This window comes from Elephantulus edwardii, unplaced genomic scaffold (genome assembly GCF_000299155.1).
Source record: "Elephantulus edwardii isolate Elephantulus edwardi_28Jun2011 unplaced genomic scaffold, EleEdw1.0 scaffold00226, whole genome shotgun sequence".
Lineage (NCBI taxonomy): Eukaryota > Metazoa > Chordata > Mammalia > Macroscelidea > Macroscelididae > Elephantulus > Elephantulus edwardii.
In genome coordinates, this window is record NW_006399976.1 from 1,517,334 (window position 1) to 1,543,092 (window position 25,759).

General features: G+C 47.8%; 2 protein-coding genes across 2 annotated transcripts in view; both read left to right on the forward strand.

The window, feature by feature from the left end:
- Window positions 1–237: 237 nt before the first annotated feature.
- On the forward strand, window positions 238–21,876 carry LOC102864943 (serine/arginine repetitive matrix protein 2-like). The gene is made up of 5 exons (XM_006898324.1): window positions 238–263; window positions 345–386; window positions 856–911; window positions 3,714–3,804; window positions 21,360–21,876. The coding sequence occupies exons 1-5, from the start codon at window positions 238–240 to the stop codon at window positions 21,874–21,876; spliced, it is 732 nt and encodes a 243-aa protein (XP_006898386.1).
- Window positions 21,877–21,939: 63 nt separating this feature from the next.
- MED26 (mediator complex subunit 26) overlaps window positions 21,940–25,759 on the forward strand; it is a 59,631-nt gene continuing 55,811 nt past the window's right edge. The window contains exon 1 of the mRNA XM_006898276.1: window positions 21,940–22,011. Coding sequence (XP_006898338.1) covers window positions 21,940–22,011 — 72 coding nt within the window. The remainder of the gene's footprint in view (window positions 22,012–25,759) is intronic.

Consider the following 25,759-nt stretch of genomic DNA (forward strand, 5'->3'; position numbering starts at 1 on the left):
TAAGATGATGTAACATGTGTGCTCCGCCCTTTCACGTGACGTTAATGGTCTCAGCTAGGTGGAGTCTCGATTTCGCCTAAGGGGACCTGGACTTCCGGGGGTGGAACCTTTCTGTAGTAGCCTTCCATTGGTCCAGCCTAAGGCAGCGTGGCTTCATGATTGGTCGGCTCCTGCTTTTCCCCTCTTCCCTCCTCTGGGCTTCCGCTTCCGGCTCTGACGGACGCTTCGACCGTAACGATGATCGGAGACATCCTGCTGTTCGGGTAATTGGGGTGCCCAGGGGATGGGAAAAGAGCCAAAACGGGGCGTGGGGCGACTCCAGTAGCTACGTTCTCCTTCTGCAGGACCCTGCTGATGAACGCCGGGGCCGTGCTCAACTTTAAGCTGTGAGTAGACCGCTCCAGGCCGTGGCCCCAACCGGGGGACCCGTAGCCCCGCCCCGCGGACGTGATCCTGCCCCGGTTCCTAGCCCCGCCCACGACTCGAGACCCGCCCCGCCGGGACACACCCTCTTGCCACGCCTCCCTCTAATTAGTTTCGTGATCTTCCGCACTCTTCCGGGATTCCAAATCTAGACTCCTTTTCCTCCTGAAAATCCTCAGATCCGTCCTTCAGGAGACCACCACTGTTATACCCAGGAATCTCTTTAACCTTATCTTGGACCCTCTGTTTGCCATCCTTGCAACTAATTGAATGGTTGCCCAGGGAGGGGGCCACCCGAGGTCAAACAGCGGGTCAGGGGCAGGACGAGCGCTTCAGCTGTGTCTCTGGGACCCTGCTGACGCGACCCAGGGGGATTACGGGGTGGGGTCTTTATGTCCTACCAAAAGTGGACCTTTTTGTGCATCTTTGTAGGAAAAAGAAGGACAATACGCAGGGCTTTGGGGAGGAATCAGGGGAACCCAGCACAGGTAAGACCTTTTCCCTTCTAGCTCTGGTAGCTGTCTGCTCTAAAAGCCGTACAAATCCAAACCTACTGGCAATAAGTAGTGTCCGCTTCCATCGGATTTCCTAGTCTAAGTCTTTACAGGAGGAGCTATCCATACTCTTTCTACTGGCTGCTGGTGGATTCAGACTGCTAACAGTTCAGTTAGGAGCACAGCACGTTACCGTGTTATGCCACCAGAGCTATTCACACTCAACAGCTAGAGGCCTTAGAATTGCACCATCCAGTTTAGATAAAATGGTGATTTCTAGTTTGCGGTTTTATGAATGTGTGTGTGTGTGTGTGTGTGTGTGTAATCGCTTGGTGGTGCACATGATGTTTACTTGACTATGAAGCTAACCATTGGTGGTTAGAACCCACACAGCAGTGGAGCAGAGGAAAGGTTCTGGGGGGTTGGCTTCCATAGACTGCTGTTACTGTCGTTAGGTGCTGTTGAGTCACCTGTGACCCATAGCGACGCTGTGTACAGCAACTCTGAACCCTTCCCTATATCCTGAGCCCATCTGACTAATACCGACACACCAACACCAGTTGCCCCTGTGACTGTGTCAATCCATCTCATCCAGGGTCTTTGTCTCCTGCGCTGTCCTTCCACCCTTCCTAGAATGATGTCATTCTCCAAGGACCGGTCTCTCCTGGCCATGTGCGCAACCAAGAAAACCTTAGAGCACACAGTTCTTCTCTGTGACACAGGGTGTCCTCATGAGCACTAGTTGACCTGATGGTAACAGGAAATGAGGCAGGATACAGAACTAACACCAGGTGGAGTTTGAAGAGGGAAACAGAAGGAATATTCTGGAAGAGGAGACAGCTTCTCTACTTGGTGCACTTTGTCAGAGATAAAACTTCCAGAGAGGTGTTGGTCGCTAAGTGCTATAACCTTTGCCTCCCATGAGGGAGACCTGAGTTCGATTACTGGTCATGCATTGTTTCTGTCACCACCTGTCTGACATTGGAGGCTAGATACTGAATAGATTACAGTAGGGCTTCCAGGGTAAGATGGATTAGCACAGAATCTCAGTGGTCTGATCCACAACCAATCATGGAATGGTGCAGATTGGGCATTGTCTGAGTCACCATGAATTATGTGTTGTGTTATGTTTTATGTTGTATTGTGTTAGGCCTGAGAATGTGCTGTTCTTTCTGCTCATATCTTTTGCCATCATCCCACAGACTCCCCCAAATAAGTTAGCAAGTATTACTCCTCCAACAGTTGGAGCTATATTTTTGGACAGTGTTGTCTGTTCACACTTAACCATCAACTCAGAGAAAAGGCCAGAGGCTGTTAGGGCATCTAGTGCCAGCCTGCTGAAATGAATGCATGAACAGCCTCACCTGCAGCTGTGTGATGGATGCTGACCTGTATTTTGGGCTACAATGTAATATGTACTGCCTAATGACACTTGAGTTGTTGTATCTAGTCATGACTTTTGTGTTTATCCATTCATTCGTTTGCCAAATGTTTATTGAAACTGCTACCTGCCAACCATTGGGCACAGTGCTGAGGACACAGCAGGGAACAAGATACCTATCCTTGCTTTATGGGACTTGCCATAGAGGGGTAGAACAGTTGTTAGAGCTAGGACAGTCAGTAGGATTGTGTCAGGTTGGATAAATGCTTTTAGAGTGTAACGGTAGTGAGGAGGTGCTGCTCTGACTGGAACATGCAGAGCAGAGGCGCCCCTGTGGGCACCGGGTATTACAACCCTACTGAGATGGAGCTTTGCACGTGGTGGCTGAGAGATAGGCACAAAGGCTCAGAGGTGGCGAGAGCCTCTTTAGTCATAGGGACAGCTGGCATGGGGCCTGGCTTGGCCTTTCCTCAGTGTGCTGTGTACACGTGGTCTTCTCGCTTTCTGTGCGGGAGCACTGCCCACCCCACCCCTCTGGTGTGAGTGAAGTGCCCTTGAGAGAGCTGGGCTCTGAGCCCATCAGTGGTTTTCTTGAAGAGGTTTCCTCTGACCCTGTACCCCTAACAGACACATTTGATTGGATCCACAGCAGATTATGTTGGCAGATCCCCGTGTGGGGTGCTTCTCTAGTACTTGTTATTGCTGTGGACTCCTGGAGGGCAAATCATTTGTTTGTTCCTTCCTGAGTTCCTAGCGTCTAGCTGCCACTTGAGCCAGGAACCTCAGTTCAGCATCTGAGAGTGGCTACCCTGGACTTGAGGAAAATATCCCTGGGTGGTGCACACAATTAATACATTTACTGCTCTCCAGAATGGTGGAGGTTTGAGTTGGCCCCAAGGCATCTTGGAGTAAGACCTGAAAACTTCTGAAAAATCACCCTGTGGCATACTAGATGTTACTGTGAGTTAGAATCAGCCCCAAGGAAATTTAGTAATTTACACCTCACAGACTATTTTTTCTTTCTGTTAATAATTTTAAAACTGTATTTACTTGACACACAGTATAAAATTGGGCATCCGGTATCCGCCAGCCCTTGCTGGGAGGACTGGACGTGTAGTCTTTCAGCTCAGTGAACCCAGCAGAAGCCAGTTGTTGGGGCAGAAGTTGCAGGGCTGGCTGTCAGTGGACACGTTTGGGTCACATGTTCCTCCTTGAGCCAGTCAGAGACTGGGGGCTCAGTGCTCTGGCGATTGCTTGTTAATGACAGCCAAGACCTGTGAACTTAGGGTGGGGATGTGGTGGGGGTTTCACTGAAAACACTGGGAACTAGGTATCAGGTGGGCGGAAGCCAGGTACACCTGCTGTGACCAGCCAGAACCCTAGCATTGTTGTAAAAGCATCTTTTTGCTTTTCAGGTGACAATATACGGGAGTTCTTACTGAGCCTCAGGTACTTCCGGATCTTCATTGCCCTGTGGAACATTTTCATGATGTTCTGTATGATCGTGTAAGTCTTATGTTCACCTTCTTAGAGTTACTCTCCAGAAAGGACTGGCCCCACAATCATTCTCCATCCTCATAGTGCACACTTCTGTATCACACTGGCTGTTTCCAGAGAAACAGCTCTCTAAGTGAGCAGAGAGTTTGGAGACTTGCAGGGGTTAAACTGTGTTGCCACAGTCCTGTGGGCCAGCGCTCTGACTGGGACAGGGTGTTCTCTGAGGCCTGCCTGTGTCAGGTGTCTTGTTAGGCACTGAGTAGAGATATCTTCCCCTAGCCCATGACCTGATCATCTCATACCAGCACAGGGCACATGGCCAGCACTACTTCAGCCTCACTGATGACCAGGAGAAATGTCTTTAAATAGACTTTATTTCTATTTGCGGGCCTATCTTCACTTGTGCATTAGGCTTAGAAAAGCCCTACTGGGTTGGTTTGGGGCCATGGTGGTTCAGTGGTAAAATTTTTGAATTCCAAACACGAGATCCAGCTCTGATTCCCAACCACTACACCGTGGGTCCAGCCACCACTCATCTGTCTCTGGAGAGCTTTGTGTTGCTGTAATGCTGAATCACTATTTGTCCATAAGTTTGGAGAAAAGATTGAAGTTGTCGAGGATTTAGTTTCATTTGAATCCAGTTAACATTCAGGGAAGCAACAGCCAAGAACTCAAAATGGCATCATTGGCATTGAGCACATCTGATGACAAAGATGTCACTTTGAAGCGTAAGGTGCCCCAAGCAGATATGTCTGATTGGTTCATCATAAGCATGTGAAGTTGGACAATGGGTGAGGAAGACTGGGAAAAAAAAAGGAATGTCTGAGAGTTTTGGTGTTGTCGAAGAATTAGTGAATAAACCATGGATTGCCAAAATTTCCAAATATATCAAACTTGGAAATGGTACAGCCAGAGGGTGCCTCAGAAGCAAGAGATGGTGAAACTTTATCTTATTTATCGTACATGTTATCAGGAGGGACCAGACCCTGGAGATCCCATCATGTTTTGAAAAGTAGGGGTTATTGCAAAAGGGAAAGACCCTCAATGAGATGATTTAATGTAGTAGCTACAACAGTGAGCTTAAGCCCAGCAGAGGCTGTGAAGATGGTGTAGGATGGAGTTTTGTACTGTCACCCATAAGGTCACTGAGTTTGAGTTGACACTGGTTCCTAACAGCAACGTGATGCTGAACAGGCGTGATTGGACCTTCCACACTCCAGTGTGCGAAGAGCAAAGATCTGGTGGATTCAGTGGAGTTAATGCAACAGCAGGTGTTTAACTGTGGGTGGGAAGGGCTTCTCAAGAAAGGCCTTAGTAGGGAGTCAGGTGACTTCCTTCTCCAAGACACCAGAAAACTGGAAATCACCTGGTACTCAGGAACAGGGGAAAGGTCAGAGAACACTTGTCTGACCAGCCGTTGAAACACCATGTTGGTGAGTTTCCAGAAGGCTTTATTCATAGGGTGAACTGTTTTGAAAGTGAAAATGTCTGTATGGAGCTCGAATGGAATTTGCTCTCTCCGGTGGCCTAGTGGTAAGAAGCTATGCTGCAATTCCTAAGGCACACAGTTCAAATCCACTAGCTGTCATATGGCATCTCCTTTTGTGCAATTTATTGCCTCTGAAAACCTGCTGGAGGGTCATCTGTGAGTCAGTTCTGATTCGATGACACATAAATGAGTGAGTGCAAGAATGATGTGAAGGAAACACTGCTTCATGAAAATGTGGGAAGGATCTGCTCCAGGTGACCCGTGGAGGCAACAGTCAGAATTGCTGAGGACCCTGGTCGGGTCAGCATGATGGTTCCACTTTCTCAACATCCACTTCTGCATTGTTTGACCTCCACCACTTTGGGATACTGTCTTCTTACTGCTATCGAGTCGGCCCCCACTGATGACCCCATGCACGGTGGAGCAAAACACTGCTTCTCACACCCTCACCACTCTTGCTGCAGAGCAGACCATTGTAATCCATCGCAGTTTTCTTGACCCATTTTCAGAAGTAGATCCCCAGGCCCACTTCCTCGCCACTAAAACCTTTTCAGTATCATAGCAACATGGGCGGGAAGGTCGCTGCACCTGAGGGGCAGTGGTTGTGGCTCGAACCCATGTCGCCTGAAGTCAAGGGGAGGATTCAACCACTCAACCACCAGTGCTTCATTTTGGGAATTCAAAAGCCATGAGAAAAAAAAAAACCATGAGAAATTTTAAAATGAAGTAATGAGAGAAACTTGTCTGTGTAGGGGTCAAGTCTTCAGATGTCTGCAGCTTGCTTGCTAAGGATGTTGGATAAATAGCATATAAGGTGGCAGGTAGATTGAGTCACAGTAAATAAAGTGTTAGTTGCAGAACGTACGTGGTGTGAAATGTTCGCCAAGCCTTTTTACTCTTATATGTTGAACTTTCATAATAAAATATTGCAACAGTAAGATAGAAAATGAGGTGGTTAGACCATAGGGAACGAACAATTTATGAGTAAAAAGTGACAGTCTATATTTACAATTCAGTAGTCTTTAGTTTAAAATCTAATTAAAGAATGTTCTCAGCTCCCCAAACAAAAAATCTGTACCCGTTAGCAGTCATGGACCATTCTCCCTCCCCTTCCCCGACAAGTCACTAACCTGCTTTTTGTCGCTAAGGATCTGCCTGTCCTGGATAGTTTTTATAAACGAAATCATACATGGCTTATATTTCACTCAGCATACTGTTTCAAGATTCACCTGTGTCATATATGGATCAGGACTTCATTTCTCTCTCTCATCTGGGTGGCCCACCTTGAGTTTACCCATTCATCTGTTGTTGAGATGCTTCTAATTTGGAGCCCCTGTGACTAGTCCTGTTCTAAATGTTTTACAGAATTGTGAAGTGTGAGGGCACGTTTTTCATTCTTCTTGAGTGTGGACATAGGAGTGAATTGCTAGGTCATGGTAACTCTGTACTTTTTGAGGGCCTGCCAGGCTGCTTTCCAGATGATGGCTGCACTCACATCACGAGTCACATCAGAGGGTTCCAGTGCCACAGCCACACCGTCCTCTCTTGTAGCCCTTTTCTTCCTGTTGGGTGGGAGGTAGTGAATACCTCAGTGAGATTTCGGTTTTTTTAATTTTCAATGATAATCATCTTCTGATGGCTAATTGTCCATTTTTTTCTTTGGAGAAATGTCTAGTCTGATTGTTTGTACCCCCGCCCCCAGTTTGGTTTTCTTAACACTGTAATATCATGCATTTTTATTTATATTCTAGGTAGCCGTTTCTTGTAAAACTTAGGACTTGCGTATCTTTTTTCCATTATATGGGTTGCCTTTTTCTTTCCCTAGTGGTGCCGTTTGAAGCACACAAGGTTTTAATTTGGTGAAGTCTCATGTATTTTTTGATCTGAGTTGGACTCCACTGGACAGCACCAACAGCATAGATCTTTTTTTCCTTTAATTAAGATTTTAGTACCATATCTCAGAAATTGCTTCCAAATGAAGTCTTGCCCCTATGTTTTCTTTCAAAAGTGTGACTGTTTTTGCTCTTAGGTTTAGACCTTTGATCCAGTTTGAGTTTGGGGTTTTTTTAATTTTTTTTTTTTTAATTTTATTAGTGTGTCATAGATTCCATACTTTCTTTTGCATATGGACGTCCACTCATCCAGTGCTATTTGTTGTCATTTGGCGAATAAACCATATGATTTTACTTTTGTGGAAAAGTGATACTGTAACAAAGCATTTGAGTTCTTTATTTTAACAGAAGTGCAGTTACCTGCCCTGTGGTGAGGCATAACTTAGGTACTCATCTCCTAACCCAGTGTCTTTTGTATAATCTAGGTGTTTTAAGTGATCAGAGCTGTGGGGGGTGGCGGTGGGCGGCGATCATCTGTTTATCCAAAGTTCTGTTTTATTTATAAAATCATCATTGACTTGAAGTGATGGAAAAGGGGCTAAATTTGTATAAATTTGTAGATGTGTATACTTTTTCAGAGTTACTTTCTCACAAATCAGGAAGTGAGGTCAAGTAGCCTAAGTAATAGTAATAAGAAATGAGCTTTTAGAAGTGTGTTTCAGAGCAGTGACTTCCCACTTTCACAGGTCTTTCTGCCTTCTGCCTCTAGGCTCTTTGGTTCTTGAAACCCTCGTGAGGACCCAGGATCACACCTCCCAGACCATCAGCTCCTTACTTGTCTACTCCTGACAACTTCAAGAATGTTTTTTGGAATGCTAGCAACCTGCCCTGAAAGTTGGGAGTCTGTGGCGGGTAGGAAAATGATCTCCAAGATGCCAGTGATTCCCAGCTACACCATTTTCCTCTCTGCGCTACAAAGGTGTTCCCACTTTGGACTTGGAGTTGGAACGCTGTCCACGTGAGAAATGTCTGGAGGGCTTATTCCTGGACCCCGTAGATAAAAAGGACATGCCAAGATCCTTTCATCAAATTGGAGTCCCTCTTCTACCAAGCCTTCATTCGGTACCTGGTTTTGGATGTTTTGGTTTTTTTTTTTTGTTGTTTTTAAAAAATAACCATCTTTTTGGTTAGCAAGACGTGGATGCTTTTTTTATCATTTCCCCCTGGGAATCGGAGCAGAAAGCTTGGACTGTAAGTTTGCTGCAGCCTTTCTTTGGAAGGAGTTCATATAAACTTGGTGTTGCTAGGTTTGATGATAGAGTCAGGACCAGTCAGGGGCCTGCTGCTCGAATTTCATCCCCATCCCGACAGGTACTGCTCGGCCTTGGGACATTAAAGAACAGGCCATCTGTAACGGGGACACTGACTTTCCTGTTTAAACACTATAAACTGAGCGAGCAGGATGAGATGAGTCCAGGTGAAGTCATGCCCATGGGAGATGGGGCTGGGCAGGGGTGCTGGGCAAAATCTTGCTTTGCCATGCAGCCCTTTGTGAAATAAAGGAACTTTTGGGCCCTTAATTGTGCATTTGCTAGAATGAATGATTTCTTTGATGCTATCAAGACCATGTTCTGTTAGCTTGAGTTGCTGGGTTTCCTTTTTTTTTTTTTTATTTTATTTTATTTTATTATTTTTGTGTGAGTGTACCATCAGATCAGATCTGACTGGTACAGGAGGAGATTGCCCCTCCTTCCCCGGCAGAGCATCTGGTGGATTCGAACTGTGCGCCTCTGTGATTGTAGTTGCAGCTCCTTGCCATTAGACCACCAGAGCTCCCCTGGGTTTCCTTTTTGAAATTGGTGATTTCAGGCTTGAGAAGCAGCCCAGAAAACAGGTGGTTTCCATGGTAAGCGTCCCTGAAAATGGATCCCGGACTAAAAAAAAGTATTGCACCAAAATGAAACTCTGAAGTCAGGCTGTCCAAATTTCCAAGGCTTCTAACTTGCTTGTGTTTTTGACACCTTGATTTAAAGTAAAGCCAGACCTGACCTAGACAGCATTGAAAATGAAAACTGGTTTTGGGAAAGGAAGGACCTATTGGTTTGTTACCCATTTTTAAATGAGAAGCTGACTTGAACTTAAGCCGTTTCAAATTACTCTTTGGAAAACACCGAAGATTCCCTTTGAGGAGTGTCAAAAAGTCAGAAAGGAGTCAAGGTTAGATTTTGGTTTTCCTTTTAGATTTTGCTACCTCGATGGCTGATAGGATCTTTGAACTTGTTGGTTTTACCTGGGCTGCTGCTCGAGAGCACTGCTCAGAGTTGCTGGGACCGAGGCAGCATTTTGCTAAACTAGGGTCAAGCCCCTTTCTACTTTCGCTCAGCCATCATAAAGGACCCCTTGGGTGGTCCAGGTGGTGTAGTGCTCATCCCTACCAGAACGTGGAGGTTCACGTCCACCCAGAAGTGCCTTAGGAGAAACGCTTGGCAATCAGCTGCCGAAAAGAATCAGTCAGCCACTGAAAACCTCACGGAGCACAGTTCAACCCTGCTACAGCTGGAGTTGCCAGGAGTAAGGGTTGACTCGGTGGTTGGTTTAATGTAATTCTACTTCATTGCTTCTGTAATTTACTTTTTCTCAAGTCTGGGCCAGACATCACCTCGTAGTCTGAGGAATAGGGGTTCTAGCTATCTGGTTGAGCCTCTGCTCAAACCTGGGTTCTTGTCTGAAAGGACAGGGTCAAGGTCTCGGCCAGCCCCTCCCTGTGGAGGGTGGTGTGAGGAGCCCTTGTATTCATACCCCTGCTGAAGTCTCAGTGAAGTAATGAGTTTGTTTGTTATGTGGATGAATTGTGCTCTAAAAATAGAATGCTGTCTTGGGGATTTTGTCTCAATTACATTTTTCTCTAGAGAGCTCTTATCTCATTGTTTAATTTTTACAAGCTGTGTAGCTTTTCAGGATACAATAGAAGGCTTTTGGTATCCCTCAGTAGTGCAACGTAAATGTGCCTGGCTGCTAACTAAAAGATTGAGGGTTCTCGTATTCAGAAGCACCTTATTACAAAGTACTGGCCAAGCTTCTGAAAACCAGCCATTAATAAGGCCAACAGGGCACAGTTCTGTTAGGGGCACAGATGCTCATGGGGCCACCAGGAGTCAGAGTGGACTCTGTGGCAGCTGGGTTTTAAATTCCTGAGTGTTCCCAGCTCCCCACTTTGCAATGTGCTGCTTGAAGTCTTATATGTGGAGAACGAATAGAAGGCTGCACTTGGGAGTGGCTGCCCTAGCTGTGCATTGTTGGGGTTCGTATTTGAAATTCACTTTGGTTCCTCTGCTCTTGCTGTCTTGAGAAGTATAGCACATCTCTCCCTTGCTGGGGTTTCTCATTGTAAGTCAATTTTAGTGGCTGTAGAATAACAGTCTGCAAACTACAGACCACAGGCTTCACTTCTTTTTATAAATAAAGTTTTATTGTCCATTCATTTATAGGTTGGTTGTGGCTGTTTTGTGAGAGCTGGAAGTGTTAACTCCCTGGCTCTTTATAGAAATGATTTCTCAACTCCTCAGTTAGAAGATGACATTAAATTTCAAGATGCTCTTCCTCTTACAGCCACCCAGATGGAGTTACCACAGTGCCTGGTGGTCTTGTCACTCCCACCATGCTCTTTTTTAAAATTGTGGTGAAAACATACAAATTTCAACCTGTACAATTGATATTGGCTATGTTTTTTGAGTTTGCAACTATTCTCATCACTACTTTCTTCATTATTCTACCACACTTAACAGAAATTGAATGCCTGCTAGGTAAAAACCGCTTTTCTGTCCCCTCCTTCCCACTCCTGGTGACTAATCTATTTTTAAAAAAGTGAACTCAAACTCTTTGCCATGGAGTGGTTCCAACTCATTGCTTCACTGGACTTTCTGATGCTTTAAATCACATGGTTGGAGATTGCCTATCTTTCTCTTGTCAAGCTCCTGTTGGATTCGAACCACCAGAGAAGCACCACCTCTGGATTAGCAGTTAACACTTTTTATGGACTATGCCACCGGAGCTTCCTTTGCATTGCCTTTTCTAGACACTGCATCTAAGTGGGACCATGATGCTGCATTTGCCCTTTTTTTGAGTGACTGGTTGCACTCAGCATGATGTTTTTTTAACATTGCTCCATTGTGGGGCATGCATCAAGACAGCATCTCTCTTTATGACTAAGTAATAGTCCGTTGTAGAAGAGTACTGCCGAAAGAACAAAGAGATGTGTGTTGGAGAGGCAGAGTGCTCCTTGGAGGCAAAGGTGTTAAAGCTGGGAGAGGCTCTTCTTTGGAGAGGGACAACATGCTTGGCAAGGTGGGGGTGGGGGAGTCGAAAGGAAGACCCTTGAGATGGATTGACAGAGTGACTGCAGCAGTGGGCTTGAGTATGTCAGAGATTATGAGGATGGCTCAGGGTTCAGCTCAGTTGTTCATCGGGTGCTATGAGTTGTGTTGAATTTGATCTCGTCAACCAGCAGCAGCAGTAGTCTATGGATGGACATCTTTGTGTTTCGCTAACATCTGTTGATGGGCGATTCAGTGGTTTCCACCTTTTCGGCTATTGTGATCTTAACACATTTTTCAAATTTGCGAAAATTTGGCTGGCTATTATCAAGTGATATGAAATCCAGGTTTTTTTCTGTTGCTAGATGCATGGATGGATGGGTGGGTGGGAAAGGATTTCCTCTTGACTTTTCAGAGCAGGCCAGATGCACGCAGCACTGAGTTCAGATCTCAGAAACACAGTAGTTAGTTACCAAAAGCAAGCAGGGGTGGTCATTAGCATTGTCGCTTCCCTTTCTTGTTAAGCATTTCATTTATCACCTCCTTAACTGAATATAAGTTTATGAAATGCTTGACAAGCCTCCTGATGTTTTGTTACTGCTGATGCTGTGTTGTTGAAGAGTGGGCGCTGTTGGTTTATGAAGCAGCGGGCCTGCATTTAAACAAGCACAGCAGTTTTTGTCTGGGGTTCCCCCCCCCTTTCTTTGATAACTTGCACTACACAGAGGAAGCACTTGATCCGCTCCCTCTTCTCCTGAGAGTTCTGGAAATCACAGTGTTGGTAGCACAAGCACTCCAGGGTGAAAGGTCAGTGTCAGATGCTGTGAGTCAGTTATCTCCTGGTGGTTCCCTGTAATTCAAGTGGAATTGTCCTTCAAAGGGTTTTCCGTGGTGGATTCTACACACACACACACACACACACAACCCCCGCAGGTCACCGGGCCTTTCTTCCAGCGCACTTCTGGGTGGGTTCACTTAAACTTTTGACCTTTCTGATCGCACTTGAGTGCATCGTTTTGCACTTAGGGACTCTAACCAATAACCTGTTTAACTCTGGCTATTGGTGACCACATGTGAATCAGAATAAAACTCTGTCCCATGGGGAGTTTGCAGTGGCTTTTTTAAAGTAGATTGCCAGGCCTTTCTTCCAGAGAACCGCTGGGTGGAATCCAGCTTTTCAGTTAGCAACTGCTTGCTTAACTGTTTGCACCACTCAGGAGCTCAGCACAGAAACCCCAGAAATGTCTCTGCTTTTGTGAAGAGAACTATTCAGTTGGGTTTTGTGAGACTCAAATGAGAAGTGACTAGTGTCAGGACCACAGAATCCATAGCTTTTGCTCATTTCCTGGGCTGATGGTGTATCAGTGCATTAAAACATCATATCCATATGCTCAGAGTGCTCTGAAGAGCTTTGTGTCCAGGTGCTCCATACTAAGACATTGGTGGTGGTGTGATGGTATGGGCCGTCATGTTACCTGCACTCCTAGTGACCCCATGTACAACAGCCTATACCCTGCTCTGTCCTGTGACAATCTTACTGTCTCTGACACATCTGTCCCCATTACCGCATTCACTGAATCCATCTCATTGAGGGTCTTCCTCCTGTGCTGTCCTTCCACCCTCCTAAGCATAATGTCCCTCTCTAATGACTGTTCCCTCTTTGAAACACATCCAGAGTATGTCAGACGAAGCTTCAGAATCCTTGCCTCCAAGGAGCAGCCTGGTCTTACCCTCTATAGGACGAACCTGTGTGTTCTACTGGCAGGCCATGGTATATTCAACACTCTTCTCCAGCACCCCAGCTCATATGCATCAATTTTCTGTCATCCCCAGTCATTGTCCAGCTTTCTGATGCATAGTAAGTAATTGCAAAGACTATGGCCTGGATCAGGTGCTCCTCAGTCTTCAGACTGACATCATTGCTCTTCAGTACTTTGGAGAGGTCTCTGACAGCTGACTTTCCCAATGAAATTCATCTTTTAATTTCCTGGCTGCTGGTACCAAGAGTGTTGATAGTAGAGTCAAGCAAACTGAAGCTGTTTACAGTCTCTTCACCATCTGGCATGGTGCTTTCAATCGGCTCAGTGGTGAGAATCTTTGTCCTCTTGATGTTGAGCTTCAATCCATATTGAAGGCTGCAGCCCTTGACCCTCTGCAGCAAGCGCCTCAGGTCCTCCTTAGTTTCAGCAAGCAGTTGTGTTGTGTTGTAGTGAGCTAAATAACATTCCAGGCTTTGTGAGGCTGTAAACTTAATGTAATTTGCAGAGCCTTCTTTTAAAACAAAATTAAAAAAAAATAATAAAATAAAAATTCCAAATAGAAGATTATGACAGGATCTCTGAAGGGGCCCACAGCGGTGAGCTTCAGGTGCCTCCTGGTATACTCACCGCCTCTGGTGAGAAGTGTCCAGGGAGGGCAGCGTCAGTGGAGGTTTGGCCAGTCCTCCACCTCATATCCTTCTGTCCTGATGCTGGCACTACTCATGGGCTCAACATGGCTGTCTTTTCCCAAGACATCACACTTCCAGCATCCCAAGGGTGTGCATATCCACAATGAAGAGGCCATCTTTTCATTGGGTCTGTGTTTGAAAATGTGGAAACCTGGCTTATAACCACTCCCTATTACAGTAGGTGTCTGTTCAGGTGTGGTTAATCAGAGCCCCAGTGACAGGCCTGCCTTTAAGTTCTTGGGGGAGGCACTGTTAGTGACCCTGATTGGATGATAGTGCAGGATTCACAGCTGAGAGGGCGAGTGGCAGGGAGGACAGGGAGAGCGTGCTTCACAGTCATCTGCGTGAAAATGAGGTCATCATTATGCATTTGTGAGCCAAGTAGTGATAGTAGCCATGATCCAAGGTGTCCTGGTGACACAGTGGTTAAGTGCTGACTGAAGTTAGTGGCACCAATCCAGTCTCTGTGGGGGAAAGATGTGGCAGTCAGTTGGCTTTGTAAAGATTCACAGCCTTGGAAACCCGGCGAGGCTATTCTACTCTGAGCTGTTAGGTTGCCATAAATCCACATTGGCTTGGCTTGTGTGTACATTGAAAACCCAGGCCCCCTCTCAGAATAGCTGCATTCCAAGGAGCATTTTGTGGCAGACCTGTGTCTTGAGCAGTGGGCCTCTAAGGATTGGTGTGCATTTCCAGTGACGGCTGCAACACAAGCTACACAGTGAGTTCAAGTTTTGAAGACCCAAGTCTAAACTGGACCCCACTGGATCAGATGGTGTCAGCAGGCCTCGTTCCTTTCTTTTCAGGGGAGAATCCGTTTTCTTGTCTTTTCCAACTTCTAGAGTCATCCATCTTCCCTAGTGCTTGGCCCTGGCCTCTGTCTGTCTCCAAAGCCAGCAACATTTGATGGGGTCCTCATGATACCCTCTCTGACCTTGACGAGCCTTCCCCATTTAAGGACGCTGGGCCCACACAGCTAATCCAGGATCATCTCCTAATCTTCAAGTCAACTGGTCGGCACCCTTCCTTCCATCTGCTACCTTAATTCTCCCCTACCATGTGAGGTGACAGAGCGGGGAGTAGGGATTGGGCAGCTCTGTGGGGTCCTTGTTCTGTTTATCATAGAGAATAGTGTTTCCCCACACACATCACATGTATGCGTTACACCACCCATCATGCAGCACACACAGTGGTCACATACCACACAGGTGCCAGTTCAAGTCACTACATCACACGCAGCACGTGTCACCATTACATGCAACGTGTGACATACTGAGCACGCACGCTGCATGTGCCTCTCATACCACGTCCTGCATTGACATGATGTGACATGCATCTCAAACAATTTCAGCACACCTTAACCTAGTTAAAAGTCTTTTCAGACTTGGAGGATGTTTGTTGGCTTTCTTCGCTTCACTTCCCCTGATGGAAACTCCCGAGATAAGAGCATCTTATGAAGTTGCTTGGCTTTGATGTGGCACCTCAGAGCTGAGATTGGCTTTTAGAAAACCGAACTGTGGTTGCCAGCATGGTGTGGGAAGGGGTCCCGTTGGGAGATGTGTGGCACTCGCTTCTGCCTTTCCGAAGCCTTTGTAACCTGGGAGCATGAAGATTGGGCAGGAATTTTGCTCAGTGGCTTGGTTTTGTGTGTGCATGTGGTTGTGGTTGCATTGTTGCGTGGGCGCACGAATTGTGTGTTTGATGTATGTGCAGAGGACGTGTGTGGCAGCGGTGTGTGGTATTCCTATGGTGGGCATACGTGGTGTCAGCGTGCGTAGCATGGTATATTCATGTGTGGTGTGATGTGTGTTGTGAGCAGTGTATTCGACCTATTAACGGAGCCTGACTTGTTCTCTTCATGAACTACACTTTAATGAGTTCGGGAAAGCCACACTTACAGTGCCAAAACCCAAACCCACGCCCCGCTATCAAGTCGATTCTTAAAACCACCTGTAGGACAGAGGACAACTGCCCCGAAGGGTTTCTGAGCTCATGTTGTTGTTGTGTGCCCTTGAGTCAGAAGTGACCCACAGCTGACCCTCTAGTGGGTGCTCAGACACAGTAATTACATGCAAGGAGACTGCCCATCTTCTTCCTGTGGAGCACCTTGTGGATTTGAACAACATGCCTATGGAATCGCAGCTCAGATTCTTACCAGTAGGCCTCCAGAGCTCCAAGTGTGTAAGGTTTTTTGGGGGTGTGTAAGGGTAAGTTTATTCTTATGTACAGAGGAGTCAGTGCGCATCAGCCCAGTTTGGTGGTGAGTTCTTTGGCCTTGGCCTTCTCCAGATTGGTGATGCTGGGCCACAGTCTGGGGTGGCAGTGGATCTTATCATATCGTTGTAATTGGTCTTGGCTTCCACCAGCTTTGCTGGAGCGCATTTGTCTTCTGGGTTCACCTATGTGAAGGTGATGGTGGTGCAGGTCTTCCAGTGGACGAGGCGGCCCAGCCTGGCCTTACCTTTGGGAATGCCCATCTTGTGACACGAGGCCGGCAATAAGACCCCCAGTTTGATGGGGTCCGTGTTGTGCATGATCTCCACTAGTTGGGCCTTCATACTTGCTAGCAGGCTGGTGACAATATTCACCCAGCACATGGGACGGGGGGAGGGGGGTGTCTCGTTTGGGGCCTCTGCTTCTCCTGCTTGGTCTCCGGTAGGTACTTGTGGGCCAGCTACAGCAGCTGAGTAGCCGTCTGGCGGTGCAAGACCTGGGTGAGCTGGCTAATGGTGGTGGCACTTGTAGAGGATTGCCCTTTGTTGCTGCAGTCAGATGTAGCAGGGCCATTTGATAAAGTGTGAGGTCCCTTTTGGGGTGGATGTCCTATCCAATGTCGCCACATTCTTGGCCTCCTGCTTCTTGACCATGGTGGATGCCAGGGCCACCTTCTTCTCCTTGGCCTTCTTGCCCTTCAGTATCTTGGGCAGATGGATGAGAGAGTTCATAAGTATATCTTGAAGCAGACTGTCAACATTGGTTCAAAGTGCTGACCTTTTAGTTAGCAGCCAGGTAACTACCCCCTGCGTAACCAGGGTCTTGATACTCTCTGCTTCGACTTGAGTGGTCAGAGGCCATCAGGAGTGCTAGCATGGTCCCATGGTACCCTTTGGAAATGGAGGCCAGGACCCGGAAATAGAGACCAGGACCAGGAGAGTGACTTGTCCTAAGTCACACAGGGGTAGCCTGCAGAGCTGGGGTGCAACCCTGGCTGCTGTGTCTCCTCTGCTGCCCCCTCACCTTGGATCCTTCCGGGAAAGTTGGAGCCTAGGGGTCTTTGCCTTACAATACCATCATCTGGACTTGCATCTTTAAATGGATAAGCTGGGGTGATGCCCAGCTCATAGTAGGTCTTCAGAAGAAGACACTTGGCAAAGTGTTCGCATAAAGATTACAGGCAAGAAAATCCTGGGAAGCTCAGCTGAAGCTCTGACACCCATAGGATCACTGTAGGTTGGAGCCACACAACTGGTTTTACTTAGTCTAAGGTATAGAGAGGGCACAGTGGGGATGGATTGACTTGGCTCCATACAGTGTCCTCTGGGGCCAGGACTAAAGAAAGGCAGTTTCTTGGCACTAGAGTCTCACTCTATGTATGGGGGGCTTTCCTGTCACTGCTGGGTGAGATCCTTTGTTCTTCATGGTTGCCCACGACCCACCCTTCTCCCTGCATGACCGCAGCAGTAAGGCTCCCATACTTGTTTGGTTTTTTTTTTTTGTTTTGTTTGGTTTTTGTTTTTCTTGAGTACTGTCTAATCGGATCTGACTGGCACAGGAGGAGATTGCCTCTCCTTCTCCAGTGGAGCATCTGGTGGACTTGAACCATGCACCTTCAGAATTCCAGTGCAGCTTCTTGCCACTAGGCCACCAGAGCTCCCTAAGGCTCCCATACTTGTGACATAGCAGTTTGATATCCCAGACATTGCAGAATCAAAAGTTGCCTGGTATCTTCTTCCTTTTTTTTTTTTAAAAAAAAAAAAAGCAAAAAACACACCACCACCCCAAGCCATTTTTTCAAAATCTGTTTCATAAACCATAGACTTTCATGTTGAATATATACATCCAGTTAGTAGTAACTCCCAGAACATTTTCATCAGCCTGTAAAGAAACTTTATACCATTAGCAGCCACATTCCATTTTCTCCTCCCATCATCATCTCAGCAGCCATTAATCTATGCGTTTGCCAGTTCTAGATATTTCACTTAAGTGGACTCATACATCTTGTGCTCTTTTGTGTCTGGCTTTTTCCAGTCAGCATAACATTTTCAAGGTGCATCCTTTTTACGGCCAAATTATGTTCCCATTGTATGAACGGACCACATTGTGTTTAACCATCCATCCACTCATAGACACTGGGCTATTAGGAAGAATGCTGTTGTGAACACGTATCAACAAATCTTTGTGGGCACTTCTGTTTTCCATCCTCTTGGGGATATTCCTAGGAGTGGGGTTCAGTTCGTGACCTGGAATGACCAGAGAGTTGCTTCTCCGGTATTTCCTTGGCTGGAGTTGCAGGCCCAGCCCAGAGTTGTGAGGGCTTGAGTATCAAAAGATGGGGTTCTCAGCCTGGAACCTGACACACAGTAGGTGTTCATCAGTGAATGTTACTCTTAGGCTCTTTATTGCTAAAAATAATAATGCAAAACCAGGGCAGTAAGTCAAACACAAATGGTTAGGATTCAGATCTGAATCCACTCTTATTAGAAGATCATTGATAGACTGCCATACACCAAATGGTAAGAGCCGTGAAGGCTCCCAGAGGCTAGAGACTGACCTCAGCTTTTGACAAGGTACATCAGAGGCCATACGAGTTCATTTAGAAATTACAAAACGTTAGGAGGAAAAGGGGGTAAAAAAATCACCTGTTTTTCTACCCATTAGAACTACTGTAAATATTTTGCTTGCTTCTAGTATTTTTGCTGTGCCTGGTGTGCACAAGCACATATTTTCATTGTGCATTAAATGCGTAAGCCTATAAAAAAGGCTTCCTGCAACCCCAAGGACCTTGAACCCCATCTCTAGGTACTCTGACATTCACTGATACTGTTAAATGAGCTTTTATGTGGCGTAGGTGCTTTTTTATAAAATCCTTTGGATTGTTAAAATCCGCAAACGTGTGTCTGAGTGGGATTTTGTTTCATTTGTGCCCTTACAAGGATTATTGGGGAAATGGCAGCCACTTCATTCTGTGATATGCCCAGGACTCCCAGGGCTTTAAGGTGCCTGGCTGCCCTGCCCAGTTTGCCATCAAGCGTGCTGTAGATGTACTTTGCGTACAGGTTTCTGAAGCTACTTTCCAGCCGCTTCCTAGGATGGGTGGGAGGGATCATGGACTTAGAGCTACTTGCTCTTCTTTCCTCTTCTGGGGCTACCTTGCTAAGAGGTCAGGCAGCTTTCTCAAGGGTGTTAAAAGCACAAAAGTTCTCTGAGGACGGCAGGGTCAGAACACTCAGGTAACTAAAGGACACAGCCTTGGAGAAGAACCATTACTACAAGAAGAGTTACCTTGCACTCAACCTTTGTGGAATGGGCGGGAGCTGTTTCAAGTGTGTCTTCCTTGAAGCAGAAGGCTGGCTAGGTGAACAAGTGTCTGCCTGGATCTAGGAGGAGTTAAGCATACTTTCAAGACTCCTATTCACTGCCTATTTCATTTTTGCCATTACAAGCACCCTTATACAGACAGTATTAATGAGTAATTCTGTATTTGTGTGTGTGTGTGTGTGTGTGTGTGTGTATGCATGTTCATGTGCATATATTTGTTTCACTCATTCACGAAATATTTACTATAGCCTCCTGTGTACTTTGTTAATGAGTGGCCTAAGTGGTTTCAACTGAAAGCTGGGAGGTTCAAGTCCACTCAATGGCACCATTGAATAAAGGCCTGAGAATCTGCTTCTGTAAGGATTACTGCCAGCAAAACCCTTGGAAGCCATTCTTCTTTGCACATAGGGGGTCAACATGTATTGAAAGTGACTCAAGAGCTATAGATTTGGAATTGGTGCTTGTGCCAGGTATGTGGGATGAAGTATACGTATGGGTCTATATAGCTCTTACTTGAGGATTCGTTCATTTACTTAGGTATTTAATAAACCGTTTTCTGAAGTACACCGCCAGGGTCTTCTTCCATGGCACCTATAGATAGATGCAAACTGCCAGTTTTTCCACTAACAGCCAAGCTTGTGAACTGCATATTCCATTTAGTGACTAAGAAGTATTTTGCTATCAGAGTTGTTACTGAGACAAGTCAGTACCTTCATTGAACTCAGTGGTGATGTTAATATTGCTGCTTGTTTAGAAAGGTAAGTCTAGAGCTTTTCAAACTTTTTCTTTAAATGAGCTGCCCTGTACACAACGAAAGGCTTGTTTCTTGGTAAATCTTGATTAAAAAAGGAAATCCCTATTATTTCAGAGTTAGAAATTCCAAGAGGCAACTTGCATGTGCTTGGGGAAATATTTGACGTGAAAGGACATCTTTAAATAGTCCAGTAGCCAACATGGGCCCTATACACAAAGCATCTCATTCTAGAAAGGAGAGTTAATGGAGTAGTCAGCCCTTATTTTTCCTACAAATGTGTCGAACTTTTTCACGTGTGTGGAAGCAAGAAACCGCAACCACTGTGCAGAAGCAGCAGGGTTTTTGCAAATAACAAAACGCTTCCCAGAAGCATGACAAATCCAAGACTAACAGGTGTAGCATATAGATTCAAGGCGCCCTTGTGGCTCTCATCAGCTGTCATCCTCCTGTTTTAAACTTGGGTCTTGAAAACATCAAGTTACTTCTCCGAGCTGCAGCTGGTAATTCTCCAAATACCTGTTCTCAGACTAGCGTTTCTTCTAGAGCTTCCATAGAAAAAGGAGAAGCCCTTAAAACATCAGCTCTGAGTTTGCACTCTCTGGGTGACCCTGAGCCTCAAGTTGCCTCTTTTGGTTCAAGAGAGTTTCCGCTTTCTGGTATCCCCAAGCAAAGCAGGGTGGAAGGGCCTTTCAACCCGGGGTTAGCAATGTCTGGCGGCATTTGTAGTTGCTTCCAGGTGGAGGTGAAAGGTGCTAAACTCGTAAGCAGAGGCCAGGGATGCCATCTTACTGCAAATAACCGAGTGGCCCCCAAATCATTGGTAGTAGAGGTAGGGAAGCCTAGGTTTGCAACCCTGGATTCAGTGCAAGGGGACTGGCGTTTCAGCTTTGGAGACACCCCCCCCCCCAGGTGCGTTATTTCTCCCGTTTTCGCGCAATGAAGGGGACTCCTGCTCCAGACCCACGCTAAGAAGCGAGGAACGGGGCCCTCTAAAAAAACTCCCCAGGTTTTGAATCGCGCAGATCCACAATAGTGATGTTCGGTAGCCTCGCTCCCGCGCAAAAATCGCAAAAGGGATGTCTGTGGTCTAGCGCCCCACAGCTCGCCCGAGGGTTTGAAAGGTTTTCGCGTGCGGCTATCCCGCCCCAGGCACGCCTCGCCCACTCAGTCCTCTCCCGCTCCCCTGTAGAGGATCCCCTGCTGCCCCAGGTTCAAGGTGTAGACGCGCGCAGATGGCTCGTTTCCGTCGGAAGCTGCCGGCGCGGCGGGGGGGGGCGGAGCCTCGAGCGACAGCCGTTGCCCCGTCCAACCGCCTCCCAACGGCTCCCGGGCTGGACAGTGGGGCGGGGCGGTGCTGCGGCAGTGCGCCTGCGCGCGCATGCGCCGAAGCGCGGGGCGGGGCGCGCGCGCAGCCCCGCCCCGGCCCGGGGTCTATGCCCGCCCCATCTCCCAACCTTCTCAGCGTGGCGCCGACGCTGCGTGCGGCGCGGGTTACCCAGAGTGCTCTGCGCGGGGGTAGCTCACTGGAGTTTGGTTCTCGAGGCGGCGGCTCCAGTAGCTCCGGCGGCTCCTCCTCCTCCGGTTGCCGCGGCGGCCCGGCCCGAGCGCCGGCCCCGGCTCCCTTCTTCCGCCACCCCGCGCGCCCACTCCCGCCCCGGCGCCGCGGGAACATGCGGCTCCGCGCCCGAAGGCCGGCGAGTAAGTGACCCCCGTCCCCCGCCTCAGCCCGCCCGCTGGCCTGGCCGCTCCCCCCCCGCCTCGCCCAGGCAATGACAGCGGCTCCGGCGTCTCCGCAGCAGATCAGGGACCGGCTGCTGCAGGCCATCGACGCACAGAGCAACGTAAGTATCCGCCGCGCGGGCTGGGACGGAGGCCGCGTGCGCCCGGGACCCTCCCCCCCCAGTACCCCGCACTCTTCGGACCTCGGTAGACCTGTCCGGTGCCCCTCTGTCCCCGAGGGCCGCTGCCATCCCAGCCTCTCGTCTCCCGTGTCCAGGGCCAGGTCGAGCAGCCCGGTGGCGCCGGGTACGTGAGGCCGAGGCTTCCGTGAGGCCTGGGCGGAGGGAGCAGACGGGGAGCGAGGTCACAGTCTCACCTTCCTTCACGCTCCAGCTCGTGGACCCCCTCCTGCTCGGGACGAAGCTCCCCTGCCTAGCGCTCCCCCCAGGCTTCCAGACCCCGGGGAAGCCCTCCCGGCGTGGGGGAGGGGAGAGAGCAGGGCTTTGGAGCAACTGGTGTCTCGACCATGACTCGAGGAGCCCGTGCTTCCAGTGCCTCGCCCTTCGGGGTGACCACGGAAGCCCTCCTGGCTTGGCCTCCACCCGGGAGCACCTGCCTGCTTCGGAGGGAAGCTCCCCCTCCCCCCTCCCGCCTGCTCCGTCCCCATCAAGTGCCTGGGCGCATGCAAGGGCCCCCCTCTGTTCTGCCCCTGGACCTGCCATTACCGGATCTCTCTCTGGGTCACTGAAGACAGAAAACGACTTCGTGGGAGGGGGATGGGGATGGGGTGGGATTCTTCCTGTTGCTTATCTGAGCGTCAGTGACCCCTGTGGTTCCGACCAAGCTAGGGAATCCTCCGGTTTGGTAGTGAATCAGAGCCGGTGCTTTTCTCGGGGTGGGGGTGGGGGTGGGGGAGGGGGGCTGCAGTAGCCCTGCTTCAGCCCCCCCATCCCCCCACCTCGCGGTCACAGCATGGTGGTGCCTGGTGCGTGATCCGGGCTGATGGGGTTACCTTCAAGATGTTTTTCTCAAGTGCCCCCACCCCCAGGCTACCGTTTGTGGAGGGAACCCTTTGCTCCTAGTGTCTAAGGGGGAGGCCCCTCGTATTCTCATATTTTCCTCAAGACTTTATTGGCAGTCGGGGTCATCTTTTCCTGTGGCAGGAGCAGATGGGGCAATGGGAAGATGCAGTGGTACCCAAGTGCAGAGTGAGCCCCTGCATTTGCTGGGTGACCAGGAAGTGGCCTTTGAGGTCAGTTTTTAATGTGCTGGGCATTGAAGGAAAAAAGTCACCCTGTGCTTGGCCAGGTAACTCAGATTATTTTTCCTTGTTATAGTAGATATAATTTTTTCTTTCGGTGTGTTTGGCTGCACATTCTTAGCAGTATGCCTTTACCTTCATGGAATACACATTGGGTCATACAATTGTGGTAGAAATTGGAGGGTTATGACCTTTTAAAGCTTCTGATTTATATGTTATGGTAGTTCTCTGGGCTTTAGATCTTCCTGAGATTACTAATGGTAATTGTTTAACAAATACACTATATATTTTTCATTGTGTCTTTGGGGTTGAGGTAGCCACACGCTTGTATAAAACCTTTCAGAATGCTTTGGTCTATGAGAAGACTGGTAAGGTGTTAGCACTGATTCTTAATGCTGCTGAAGAGAGCTGGTGGTGCTGCAGATGAGGTGTGGCAGTAACCACAGGGGGATCCAGGGTCTGTCAGAGCTCTCATATAAAGAGTTTTTAGGATTAAAGGAGTGGGGAAAGGAAAGGGGACAAACTAGGGGGTCAGGGAGGAAACAAACCTGTTTTGTGCATCTTTAGTTGTATGGAAACAGTCGTATTCATATTGATGGGGTATTCAGATTACATATGGGCCATTTTGGGGAGCCAAGCTCGGGTGGGCTGATGGTAAATAATTTCATTGTCAACCCAGAGACATGCAGTTCACATCTACCAGCTGCTCCTTGAAAGATGGGCAGTCTCCTCCGTGCTCTTCATAGCCTGTGAAAACCTGCTAAAGAATAAGCTATGAGTTGGTTCTGACTCGATGGCACATAATCCATATACATGTACACGGGTGTTCTAAGGCCATGGTTTGTATAGTGATTAACGTGCTGGATGTTAATCAAAAGATTCCAGTTTCTAGTCGACCCAGGGGTGCCTTAAAAAAAGACTTGGAGATATGCTTCCCAGAAATTAGCCATTAGAAACCCTATGGAGCATAGTTTACTCCGACATGTGGAGGGCACAACAACTTCAGATTGCCTCAGTGACAGCTGTTGGTATGCTTAGAGGCTTGCTAAAGTGTATGGAACTGGGAAATTGTCTCTGAATATATGAGGCATGATGAAAGCACTTTTTTAAAGTTATCATTATTGTCAGTGAATGTTTTTAAAGGCTGTTTGTCTGGAGCATAACTTTCAATGACCAGAGTGGGAACTTGAGCACCATGTAACCATACGTGGCTGTGGTTGGCCTGGCTCAGGTGAGAGTGAGGTTGCTTCATTGTAGGCCTTACTGCCCCACGGCTGCTGTCCTGAACCTTGTCCAGTCATGGCTCTCAGTTCTGGATAGTTGGTTGACACATATTTAAGATGCTTATGGAAGAAAAAAAAATAATGGGGACAGTGTTGGAGAGGCAACACTAAAATTAAATCTCTTCTGAGAGAAGCAGTGGAGAATTGTGCCATGTAATACTTACCTTCATGAGCATGAATTTATGGTTAACAAATATAGCTTTTGCTGGGAACAAGACAGACCCCTGACCTAATATCCACAAGTATCTGGTAAGTTAGAGAGGCAGAGAGCAGCAGCGTGAAGTAACAAAGTAACATTTGCTGGCCACTGTCCCCCTGATGCATGTCCTCTAAGAGGAAAGTGTTTCTTTGCTCTGCAGTTCTATCCTCTGGAGTATTTTAATTTCTGTATTATCAGATTCCTAGTTAATAATTTTTGCCAGTGCATTAAAAAGGTAAATCATCCGCACTCCTTTCTAAAAAAGTAGCTCACAATGTTTTTAAGCAGGTGAAGCCACCCCTGTGTGTTAGCCGAGAGGGTGGAAGTCTGTCTGCAGTGCAGTGGACACATTTGCTCAGTCTTACTTGGTGATGAACGCAGTCCTTGGCTGTTGTGCCTTACTGGGTATAGAAGGCTAACCTCAGGCTTTTCCCAGCAAGTGACTACATCTCGTTCTTCTCACCAGTACATTATTTCTCCAGTGTGCAGGCTTTGCCTCCCAACCAGAATGCAGGCTGCGTGAGGATGCCACATCTTGCCTGCTCTCAACTCAAACAGAAGCTTTTCGGGGCACACCCAAGTGCTGGTTAAGTGGGCTGCACTTCAGGCTCTTCCTCAGACCCCTCCCTGAGAGTTCTACCTGAACCATGGGGACTGCTAGTGACTCTGTCATGGTGTGGCTCAACATCCAGCTTGGAGAGTGGGGATGGTTGAAGGTTTCTTAAAACACTCCTCTGGAACCAGGAGGGAGATGGATGTCAAAGAGGTATTGCACCTCATGTCTGTCTGAGACAATAATATGTACGGTGTACCCTGTAACAGTGAAAGCATTTTGTCACACACAGTGTTGTGCATTCCTACAGGGGAGGCTGAAAAGGGTGTTGCAGAAGGAAGGGCAGTTGCATTAACCCTGGACATGTGCACATGCCTCCACTGGTCAAGTTCTTCAGCAGGAACCTCCTTAGTCACTGCTGGTGGTTTTTGCCCTCACACTCCTGCAGAGGTTTAGATGAAGCAAAGGCATGGAGCGTCCACCTAGAAAACAACACCTCTCTGGGAGAAGATCAGTGCCTGTGGGATGGTTCTGGGTGTTCTTGGTCCTTGCTGCTGAGGCTCCTTAGGGCCAA